This window comes from Cydia splendana, chromosome 21 (assembly GCF_910591565.1).
Source record: "Cydia splendana chromosome 21, ilCydSple1.2, whole genome shotgun sequence".
Taxonomy (NCBI): domain Eukaryota; kingdom Metazoa; phylum Arthropoda; class Insecta; order Lepidoptera; family Tortricidae; genus Cydia; species Cydia splendana.
Window position 1 is genome coordinate 14,316,696 of NC_085980.1, and position 12,990 is coordinate 14,329,685.

At 36.0% G+C, this 12,990-nt stretch overlaps 1 protein-coding gene across 2 annotated transcripts in view; it reads left to right on the forward strand.

Annotated features, from left to right (window-relative positions):
- The window catches only part of LOC134801053 (uncharacterized), a 31,492-nt gene that overhangs the window by 7,848 nt on the left and 10,654 nt on the right, over window positions 1-12,990 (forward strand). For both annotated transcript variants that reach the window (XM_063773580.1, XM_063773581.1), the window contains exons 5-6: window positions 2,709-2,806; window positions 5,227-5,292. In XM_063773580.1, coding sequence (XP_063629650.1) covers window positions 2,709-2,806; window positions 5,227-5,292 — 164 coding nt within the window. The remainder of the gene's footprint in view (window positions 1-2,708; window positions 2,807-5,226; window positions 5,293-12,990) is intronic.

Below are 12,990 nucleotides of genomic sequence, written 5' to 3' on the forward strand. Positions count from 1 at the left end.
GTATGACATTTGATTCATTATAATCAAAACCTATATGCACAAAAAATATATAACAACTGCTGAGTATGTCATCAAATATTATGGCTAAAAATGTATGACACAATATAATATGACTTTTCATTTGTATGCGCAATGATGATCATGACACAAGTTGTTATGCGCATCAAAGGTATGACTTAAACTTGTATGCAACCCAATATGGACCCGAATAAATGTTTATTCTACCATTTTATACAACTAAATAGTCGGTGAAACTTGTAGTCGTATAGCAAGGTCGAATAAACGTTTATTCTACCATTTTATATGACTAATAGTCGGTAAACTTATTGTCGTATAGCAAGGTCGAATAAACGTTTATTCTACCATTTTATACGACAGTCGTATAGTAGGTATCACGACGAGTCCTATAGAACTTTCTTACACAACAGTTGGTCGCATAGAGGTCCTCATTATTACGATCGTAATAATGTCGTAGTCACGACAATTTTGTGGTATGAATAACCATTATGCGACTTTTAAACTACTAATAGTTGCTTACACGTCGTAAAAGTGTTCTTTATAGAACTGGCGACTAACTGTTACAATGGCGACCCCTATCCGTATTTAAGTAGCAAAAGTGCTATTATACTACCGCTATTCAATTAACAGTCGAATAGATGTAGTAAAATAAACTTTTGAAAAGCTAAGGCGACTATTCAAATCAAACGTATAGATTATACAACCTCAAGTTGTATAACTGTCCTATAAGACATCTGCTTAATAATTTGTTAATGAAAATAATTAAATAAGTAAGAATTTTAAAAGCGCATCAACAATTAGTTATAAACTTATATAGCAAACATCAGTAAATTTAACTGCGCAGTAGTTTACAGATATAATATACACCTTTGTCTCCTATATCATAAACCACCAACTTAAAAAAAATGGCTTCTTATACCTTCTTTCAAAGATACAATTACACACCACTTGCTGTTAATATTGATGTCATTTTTGACACAAGCCGAAGCGGAACTTGCGTTGAAGAAATAAGTTATTTATACGACCTTTAAGCGGCAACAACTCAACTTAAAGTCGTATAAATATTGTATTTCTCACCACTATTCTTCCTTAAGTCGATTAAGCGTAGAAGTAGTTACTATTTATACGACGAAGTGTCGAATCAGCGACGCATATACGACGACTATGCAACTAAATAGGTATTAAAACGACCATTATTCAACTTTTTTACGACTTTAAGTTGAATAAGCTGCGCCCAAATCGCGTCGTATAAACGTATATACGACGTTTATACGACCATAAAATTTGGTCGTATAAACCTAAATTTTGCCTCAAATTGTTAGTTGGGCAGCGAGCCTCGTAGGTCGGGCTACGCTCGACTCTTTTAGTATGAGGGCGCCGAAGGCGCCCGGCTTTGGAACGCGTGCATCAGGCCTCGTATGTTGGGCTACGTCCGATTCTTTTAGTATGAGGGCGCCGAAGGCGCCCGGCTTTGGAACGCGTACATCGTGCCTTATACGTCGGGCTACGCCCGACTCTTTTAGTATGAGGGTGCCGAAGGCGCCCGGCTTTGGACCGCGTACAGCGCGCCACGTACATCGGGCTACGCCTGACCCTTTTAGTGTCGCCTTTTAGACCGAGTCCGGTGCGTCACATAGATACGTTTCAGTATGCTTCGCCTGACCACTGCGAATTTTACGAGGTGATTATACTAAGCAACTTTTACCTTGGGACCAAACCCGATCTCGTAAAAAAATTTGCTGATCTGGACTTCTATACCTATTCACGTTATAAAATATTGCAGGTCATTAAAAATAACCATGTATAGCAGCCAAACAAATGTCTTTTGAAAAATCCTTCTTGTATCGCCGTAGTCGCTTAACACGCGGATAGATAGAATCCAGAGCGATTGTAGATTCATAGTTCGAATTACCTACCAGATAAATTAATGTTTTATCGGCTGCATGCAAGCAAAGCCGGGTGTAAAAGCTAACAATATGTATATATTTGAAATGTGCTAATTGAGTTCTTTCAAATGATATACAACACGTCATCATTACTTATTTTTATTTTTTTGGTTTTTGACTTTATGACCTCTAGAGGGCGCCTTGTTCATTTTTTTGTGACGTCATATTGCCTATAACCAACGGACGATGAAGACGATTCGAATGACATGTCGTTTGTCTAATTTCAATGAGTACTTTAGAAGTTATGAGGGAACAGATGAACATACGTACATACATACATACATACATACATACATACATACATACATACATACATACATACATACATACATACATACATACATACCCACATACATACCGGTCAAAATCATAACCCTCCTTTTGCGTTGCCGTAGTCGGGTAAAAAAAGATTATTTTCTTAACAAAAATCTACCATAAGTGAACTTTAATTACTGATTTTGATTTACTTTGCTTTGATAACTTGATGAATACCTAAATAAATGTTTTCTTTGATTTTGATTTGGCATTTTTCTTTAAATTTATTTTTTCGTTTTTCACATTTACCTAAATCGAGTGTCTATTTAACATAAGTAGGTATTATGCAATTGCATAAGTACCTACATATTTATTTATAACGAAGTACTAAGTGATCGATATCGGTATCGGTATCGCCGATTGTTTACTTCAAATATCGGTACCGGTATCAAGTATCGTTACATCCCTAATGATGATGTTTTGTTTCAGTACCGGAGCAGTTTGCGCTCGGACGCTTTATTACAACTACTACAGCTTCCCTAACTATTGTACGCTGGAGTTTCATAACTGTATCAGCAGTTACGAAGGTATAGACCGACCGATTAAATGAGTCCTCGCCTGCGCGGTACGGGGGCGACGGGGTAGGACGACTAAGGGCGGCGGAGAAGGTGCGGGCGCCGTCCGCCTGCCGCCCGCAGCTTCCCCGTCACCCTTAGTCGTCCTACCCCGTCGCCCCCGCACCGCGCAGGCGAGGACTCATTTAAGCGGTCAGTGTATAAACTGTTCTTTCTACATCAAATTTGACGACCGGTCTGGCCTAGTGGGTAGTGAGTAGTGACCATGCCTGCGAAGCCGATGGTCCTGGGTTCGAATCCCTGTAAGGGAATTTATTTGTTTACAGATATTTCTTCCTGAGTCATGGGTGTTTCTATGTATTTAAGTATTTATAAATATGTATATTATATTATACAGTGTGGAAAGATATGTCGGGCCCTGGAGGAAAACTACCTTAAATCCTTAATCTCCAAGAAACATTAGGTCTTACACTCGTCTGTCGTACAAAATATCCATAAAATCGAATATTTAGTACTCAAGAATTTTTAGACAAGCACAATTGAAGAAAAAAAGAAATATCTTTGAATGCAGTTTTATATCTTTTAAAAAATAAAAGAATGACTTCTTTAAGTAAAATGAGCCAACTTAAGGATTTAAGGTAGTTTCCCTCCAGGGCCCGACTTATTTTTCCACGCTGTATATATCGTTGTCTAAGTATATACCCACAACACAAGCCTTATTGAGCTTACTGTGGGACTTAGTCAATTTGTGTAAAAATGTCCTATAATTAAAAAAAAAAAATTACAGGCCAATTCGAACGTACATTGATAACAATAAGTTCTGAAAAACTCATTGGTACGAGCCGGGGTTCGAACCCGCGACCTCCGGATTGAAAGTCGCACGCTCTTACCGCTAGACTACCAGCGCTTCAATCACCTATCGTATGATTTATATATTTATTGAAACTTTATTGCACATTTTAACAAAAAATATTACAAATGGAGGATTGGCGGTTTATTATATACAGGGTGTATATAGGGTCTATTTTTATGTAATACAATACATATATATGTACGGTACGCTTTTGTACTCACTGCATGATTTAACTCTGAATAAAAAGTCTTATGAAATGATCTAACCATAAAAGTTACTCTGAAATCATAATATTGAAAAAAAATACTGGTCGCCATAAAATTCGTCGGCTGAGAATGCGTTTGTGCCATATCCATTTTTGAGAAAATCGTTTTTTAGTGATTCTTAAAATAACAAAAATTAGCTATAATTGACACTAATCGGTTTATGGAAAAAACTATTTTTGAAAAATGTTGTGCCATATCCGCATTTTACTATAGGATAATTACACTGTTAACAGAAAATTATCACAAAAGTGTGACATATCCACAACTTTTGTGTCATATCATACATTATACGTTTAACATTTACTCATCAAAAACGGATATGGCAATCATAAAAATGCTTTTATTTCATGATTACCATTGTATTCACAATATTTGTTTGATACTATAAATAGTAAACATATGTGCCTAAATGATAAATACGTTCAATATTTCCTAAATGTCAAACTTTCCGAAAAACATTTTTTTTTGCTTGTTTTCGCTCTCCTGCAAACCAAGTGGCGTATGGCACAAACGTATTCTCACCCGACGAATTATGGAATTTAGTAGGTACCCTTTTTTGCGATTTCAGGGTTGCTCCTATAACAGAATTTACTCACAATAAGTACAGTCTCTTATCGAACGAGCGAGTGAAGCGAAGTGAAGTTCTTACATTCAACTTAGCTAGGGGCACGTCCCGGCATTTCGATGTTTTTAAGCTGAACTATCAGAGGATAGTTTGATGGACGATAACTTACGTAAATTTGGTCTAATTTCAATGAAATTGGGTAGACGTGTAGATGAGGGTATTATATTTTAGTCATTAAATTATAAGCAGGCTTGATCTAGGGATTATGGAGCTAGAAGAGCCTAGGAGGCCAAAAAGCTATTTGTGAAGGGCCTTGCTATTCTGGTCATCTTATTTGCAAGAAAGTGTGGTCGAGTTTGGTATCAAATGGGTGCTCGATTTACACATTTACAATACCTATTGTTTTTTAATTTACGACATTAAAATAATTGGCAAGATAAAAATGAAATAAAATAAACATGATATAGGTATATATTTAACACTTGACAAGAAAGATTACGGCTTACCACAGATACGGTTTATTTTAATCTCTATGGTGACTTCAATCTATCCGTTAAGGGCTCCACAGACCTTGCAATAAATCGACCTTCGGATCGATACTTTGCCGATCGCATTCAATTGATCTAACTTTTTATCGAACCGCGAGTTCTTAGTTCGGGGCGAACTACTAGTATAATAATTATGTTATATCACCTAAAAAATACAGCCTGTATAGAAATAAAACCCTTAACTTTAAAATAAATTTCAGGTATTTGGACGATCGCTTATATGGGTATTTGTACAGAATTGGATATAGAAAAATCACGTTATATTGGTGAGTACATAAAAGTATACATATATATACCTACCTATATTATATTTTTATTTTTTATGGCTTTATTTACTTTACGTGCTGAACGTAGTCGCGAGTTCTAGTCTTGCCAGAGACTGACAGGTCTATTCGAACGTACACTTATATCAGAATGATATCATTTAGATGATTTAGACATTGTGCATTTCGCTCGCACTTGTCTCGTTCGAGCGAGACGCACGATAACTAAATTACATAATTCTAATATTGTACTGATGTCCGTGTAGACACGAAATATTTTTACACTTGTCTTTCCCTATAAAGTAATGTTAATTCGTAATGGATGTGTGTGTTAGCTACGTACTCTAAAATGGTGTAAGTACAGTTAAAGAATATAATTTCAGTACTATTTCATACCTTGTCATAGTGACAAGTAAGTAAGTGTAATCATTTATTGTCAGATTGTGCATGCCAGTTTACAGATGTTACAATATTATTGAAGTGAAAACTTCTTTAGCGGCGCTGAGCATTTTTTGAGGTGGGGAAAACATGATAAACTCGATTCAGACGCGTAACGTAACGGTGACGTCATGTGTCACGGACGGGACTCCCTCTGGTCGCATAACAACTTTTGTCATATTTTTCAATTCAATATATTTATTTCAGACTGCATAGGTCCATAAAATTGTTAGTATTACAAGTACTTACATTTAAGAGTTAGTGCCTACATACTAAACATACATTAAAATAATTAATAATTATTATAATATCCACGACACCAAAACTAATTAACATGTAATAATAATATATCAAAATTAAAATTAAAATCAAAATTAAACAATTAAATTCCTAATTATTTTACATTAAAAATGAGAGGTCTGTCGCCTGTATGCAAATAGTTCCAATGCCTCATAACAGGGCACTCACACTTTTCAATAACAGCACTCAGGAGGCTATTGGTACTCTCTCGCACTCTGCGCATCAGGGAGGCAACACGTTTCCGCAGTATCGTATTAAAGCCATCCGTGTTAGCCTCTAGAAACATGCGCGACGCACTGCACCATCGAGGCAGCCCCAACAGCATCCTGAGGGCGTTATTGTACTGGACTCTTAGACTATTGATGGTTTTTCGAGTGTAGTTGGTCCATAGGCTGCAGGTGTAAAAGGTCTGGCAATACGCTTTAAACAATGTGATTTTTACGTCACGTGAGCACCTAGCAAACCTACGAACCAACATATTAGCTCTCATCGCCATAGCCCTTCGTTCACGTTCGATGTCCGCGTCATCGGAGAGGCTCTCGGTAACCCAGTGACCAAGGTACATGAACTCGGTGACCTTTTTCAAGGGGACTCCAAGCAGTTTTACTGGTGGCACTGCTCTCAGTTTTCTAGTTCCAGCCTTGAAAACGAGAAGTTCACTTATTATGGTTGAAAATTATTATTTTAAATTGTCATAACACTTTATGCATAAAATTGTAAGTCATAAAAATCTTCAGTCAGAATTATTCCTGAGCATAACTGGGTTTTTGTCATAAATGAGTTGTCATAATTTTTATAGTCATTAATTTAATTCGCATAAAATATTAAGTCATATGCTTGATATCCATAATTGTTTTTCGTTCGAAGTATTGCAGTGCATAGTATTAGTATAGACATAAAAAGTTAAGTCATATATATTTATAGTGGTCATAATATGTTTTTTTCATAAAGTTTCAAAAGTTTCAAAATTTTTGTAACCAAAGCATGAATAATAAATATGTATGGTTGTGAGCAACCTATGAAGCAAATATTACTATAGACATAAATGTCATAATTGTAACCACACAAAGACCGTATAAAAGAGGAGATCGAAGGAGAGGAGCCCGCTCCAGTAGGAGAAACGGTTTTATAAAAGAAACTAATCATAATAGGTAGGTAAGGTTCGTTAGGTTTCTTTAGATGCCTGAAGGGCAAACTACGCAGATATAGGAGCCCCGCGTGAGCGGGGCTCCGTCGAATTAAGTGTTTGGACGGATATTAGGGAAAAGGTTTTTTTCCAGGAGTTGTTGAGATGTTGAGACGCTAAAATTATGTAAACCATTATGGTTGAAAATTATTATGCTACAAAACGTTATACGTAGAAACATTATAAGTATCGATAACTATGCTTTATGACATTTGATTCATTATAATCAAAACCTATATGCACAAAAAATATATGACAACTGCTGAGTATGTCATCAAATATTATGGCTAAAAATGTATGACACATAATAATATGACTTATAATTTGTATGCGCAATGATGATTACGACACAAGTTGTTATGCGCATCAAATATATGACCTAAACTTGTATGCAACCCAATATGGACCCGTCACGGACAATCTTATTCACAAAAGAACTTTAGTCATAACGTATCAGGTCAATTATTTAAAACTGGACTTTTATATTAAGCAATAAAGCTCAATGTTCTAATCTTGCACGGGCTGAAATACGAGGATCTCACAGTTACATAACTTTATATCACTCCAATATAATTCAATAAAGCTACATCTTGATGAAATCGCTAATAAAAGTGAACTCTAGTACTGGTGAATAAAACTCAAAATATCATGACCAAAAAATATATTTGATAGATAGATGCGAGGTCTGCAAGGTAACTTTACAATTTCTATTCGAATTTTAAACAATTAACGCTACAATTTTAAGCTCACTGGCCAGCAATTTCGGAACCAAGGACCGGAAAACCCCTCTTTACGGTTAATCCTATCAATTCGGTAACCCAATCGATTCGGTTACCGTATCATTCGGTAACCCTATCATACTGTTACCTGATTGTAATGGTAACCTTATTGAAACGGTAACCCTAACCTTTAAGGGGCCGGTATATGACGTTTTCGATTTAGACCTCACTTTGTAACCATAATTTGTTCAATAAATGTTTGATAATTGCATTAAATTACACGTAAATTCATTCACGAAGAAACCGTGTACCGACTCTTTATGCCATTATATTTTTAATTTGCTGTTATTATCTACAAATCGACACTAAAAGTATCAAAAAATCAAAATATGGAGTTCCGTTTGAGACAGAAGCAAAACAATTTTGTCTTTGACAGTAATTGAATTATTGTATGATTTTGGAAGCTAGATAATTCAGCTACCAATTTATTATCGATTTATATTTTTACTCACAAAGACAACACAGAAATTCAATCTCAAATGTAAACTTTCGAATAATTTCCATACATTGACGACATCACTCAAAATTCTTCTTCAAGTCAGATGCCCGTTGGGGCTACACCGGAGCACACGTGTACTTCTTCAAATGAAAATGACAGCTTGATTTTCTTGCTTTTGACAATTATATTGACATTAAATCATATACGCACACGAGAAAGCATACCAGTAGATAAAATGTATTTCAAAAAATAGGGTACATAAATATCAGCTCGCGTCTCATTTAAATTTCATTTGCTGTTATTTACGGGTCATTATTGTTGAAAACCGCAGTAAACTATCTTAAAATAATACGATTACAGTCGAATTTAAGTATTATCTTCCTTCAAAACTCGCTTAAAATGAAAAAAGTTTAAAGACTCAATCTTTAATGATTGGGATCAATTTTTATTATGCTGGTATCATTTTGCGTCATTTTAAAAACGTATTTGACTTCTGTATGTCAATGAATTTTGATGACAACTGTAATCTTGTATTATATTATAGAACTTTTATATTAAAATATTGCCTATTAACAGGAAGAGTTATGTAATTCGTATAAGTAATACCTGAAAGTCTTGTAACTAGATCTGTAATACCATGGATTGCGACGAATAAATTATTATGATTATGCCGTTCGTTCCGTCTATATGTATAATGCGTGTACGTGCTGTTCTCTGAAAATCTTCAAGAAAAAATAAAGGCTAGACCAGCACTAAGTACTAGCAAGTTTTTGCGGCTTTGGAGACCGAGATGAAGCTTACAGGCCAATAGCGTTGTGGCCTGGTTATTGTTATGTATACCTATGTATCGAATGTTTTATAAATTTACTATAAAAAGCAATGTTTTATTTCGATTAGGTCTACATTTTGTGCATATTGCATATCTGAAGTATTTTCGTACTAAACTTGAAACTTTCGTTGAAACTAAATAAAATAATTATTCCAAATGTACAGTCACCTGCAATTTATGTTACACAACGAAGGCCGCAAAAATATCTGACACGATCTTATTTGTAGAACCATAAGAGCATGTCACATATTTTTGCGACCTTCGAAGAGTAGGTACCGTCATTACTCATTATCATCAACTTTGCCCGCTTTTTTTTTAAACACGAATTTCTCAAAAAAAATCACATCATATGACATTTTTTTGCTCAGCACGTCCATTGTGATCAAACGCATCAGTTTATGTGAAGAAAACATTTTTTTATCGTGTTTTTACCCATTTTTTTGCGTTTTAGAGGGCGGGCAAATAAAAAAATATCCGGGGTTTTCGCCAACATTGCCCACGTCAATTTGGTATTCAAATACAGCTCGTATTTGAATACCAAATTGACGTGGGCAATCGGGCAATTTGGGCAATCCTACCATTCCCTGTTAATAACTTAGCGATAAGTGTAAAAACTTTTAAATAAATTTGCTGGGCAATGTTGCCTACCCGTTTTTGCCCATTTCCAAATAAGGCTCGCCTAAGCATTTTACAAAGGCTAGGGTTGTCACTTTTGAGAAAATCTGTTACAATAGTTTAATGACCAAAAATATGATTTTTGTTGTGTTTTCATTCGTTAACGGGATAAAACATCTAAATAAAGGATAATAAGACAAATTAAATACAGTATCTATACATATAATAAAGCTGAAGAGGGTCGAAAGTCTGTACATGGAAGATATTTGAAAAAAAGTTGGCTGGGGATACTTAGAATTGATAACAGAACACGTTCCAACAGTTTTTAGAATTTTTGTCTGTTTGTCTGTTTATCTGTTTGTCTGTTTATTTGAACGCGCATCACGTGAAAACGGCTGGACGGATTTTGATGAAAACTTTACTAATCTGTCGAGAAAATCCCCGGCCAGGTTATAGGCTATAAAAATTCAACGCCTAAAAGGGGGGGTAGCCACAACACTCGATTGACTTAAGTTTGCCCCTGAATCGTATGGCGCTACTTAGGAAGGAGGGGCAAACTTTTTTCAAATATGTGCTAACACTATAGAGTACACTAACAGAAATGGCGCTGAATTTAATACGATGTGACATAAATAAGCCACCGAGGAAGGATTTTGCCAAATTAACTCTAAGTTTAGAAGACCCCTCTTCTAAAATTTCAATCAATCGTACGGATATCAACAAATTTAATTGAATAATTATGTTGTTTAATAATACAAAAAACGACAGTAAATTAATTGCCCCTAATTGCACAGTGCCATCTTTTGGGGAGCTGAGTAAACATTAAGTAACTAAGAAAACTAAAAATGGGTTTACATAGTTACGTAGTGGTAAAATAAACACACATATCAACACGCGTATAATTGCATAAAATTATTTAAAATTATTTATTTTCTCCGTCATGAATTATACCTAATCGTAATTATATCGCATCCATATCAAATCCATATTCATACGTATCGCCTCCTTAAGCACTTAATAATGGCCACGAAAGTGGGTACTTTGAAAAAAAAACATTGACCTCTGTCATTTGCAGTGCCGGATTAACCCTTTTAAGAAAAATAAGCACTTGCTTAGGGCACCATGTCTAGGGGGCACCAAAAATTATCGAAAAATTTTCGCGCTCGCTTCGCTCGCGTTTTCAATGACATTCTAAGATGTTTATGATAAAGGTGACATTCGGGTGGCGCCTGCAGCAGCATTAGGTACTCTGTTGCAACGTTACTGCTGCAGCACTGTCAATTTTCGTGATAAAATGATGTGACTTATTTCCATACTAAAAGTAAAAATGTATAACTGTCTATCAAAATGCGTTTTTTATATCGAAAAATTTTTTGCGCTCGCTTCGCTCGCGTTTTCAATACCTTTCTACCATATGATAAAGGTGACATTCAATTTTCGTGATATAATGATGTGACTGATTTCCATACTAAAAGTACAACTGTCTATCGAATTGCGTTTTTTTATATCGAAAAATTGTCGCGCTCGCTTCGCTCGCGTTTTCAATAACTTTCTAAGATATGAGAAGGTGACATTCGGGTGGCGACTGCAGCAGCATTAGGTACTCTGTTGCAACGTTACTGCTGCGGCACTGTCAATTTTCGTGATAAAATGATGTGACTGATTTCCATACTAAAAGTAAAAATGTACAACTGTCTATCAAATCGCGTTTTAATATCGAAAAATTTTCGCGCTCGCTTCTCTCGCGTTTACAATAACATTCTAAGATGTTTATGATAAAGGTGACATTTGGGTGGCGCCTGCAGCAGCATTAGGTACTCTGTTGCAACGTTACTGCCGCGGCACTGTTAATTTTCGTGATAAAATGATGTGACTGATTTCCAATCTCAGCTGAAATGCAGCAATGAACGTCACTCAATTTACCAAAAAAATTCAATGTAATCTTGATGACCCTAGGGCGAGGGGGCACCATGGTCTAGAAATACTTAGGGCATCAAAATATATTAATCCGGCATTGGTCGTTTGCGGAGTCAAACGATTTGGGACTCGCATTTTATACGCATTACCATGCCTTCCCGAAAAAAATCGAATCATTCGCGAAAGTTTCGCAACGAATTGAGGTTACAAGGGGCACGTGGTCTTCCTCAGGACTCTGAAGAAGACCACGGTAAGTGGCGCTCTAGCCAGGCAGGCCGCTTCGCTTTCGCTCGCGCGCGTATACCTTACTGTATCGTCCGATATTCACCTACTACTCTGTCGTTTAAATCCTTAGAGAATATAACCAACGGAGACGCCATGTCTATAATTTTCGGTACAAAATAGTCTGGCGTTTTTTGCGGGGGAGGGGCACATCAAATGTGTACCTACGTAACGTAAACATAGCCATGTCAGATAAACGTCGGTTGACCATTGGCCGCCTATTTTCGACAGAGGGATAACGCCTGTTAATGACCACTCCGTTTGGTTATATTCTCTAAGTTTAAATCACGTGTAAAATTTGAATAAGGGCGAATAAAACTATTGATTTTGGAGTGTAGTTTTATTTTGTGGTACCTTATTGTAAAATATTTTATCTGGACTTCAGTCCTCTAGCATATCCATATGTCAACTTTACTTCAAGTTCCGCCTCCAGGGGAGAGGGAAAGAAATTAGGATTAGAAATTAGCCGCTTACTGACACAGACCGAATTACACGCGGGCGGAGCCGCGGGCACAGCTAGTATATTTATAAACTTATTTTAGTGTACAAACATAACCTTCTTTTACTTGCGAAGTTGGGTAAATTAGATGAAAGTGACAACCCTAATCCGTTTTTGGTGGTGGGCAATGTTGGTATGGATGCCAAATTACCGGATTACTTTGCCCACCGCTAAAACTTTTGTGTATTTAGGCCTTATTAGTTTAAATCTCAATAGACATAATCTATGCTTCATGTGTTATAACTGAAACCCGGAAATATTTGTCAAAGGGTTCTCAATTTTTTCTACTTGCATTCATTATTTATCAATTTTTTGCCCGCCGAAATATACCCTATATTAGACAACTCGCTCAAACTCAAAATTCCCAAGTCAAGTTATGCACAAGTTTGGCATATACTTTGCCAGAAATATAACCAA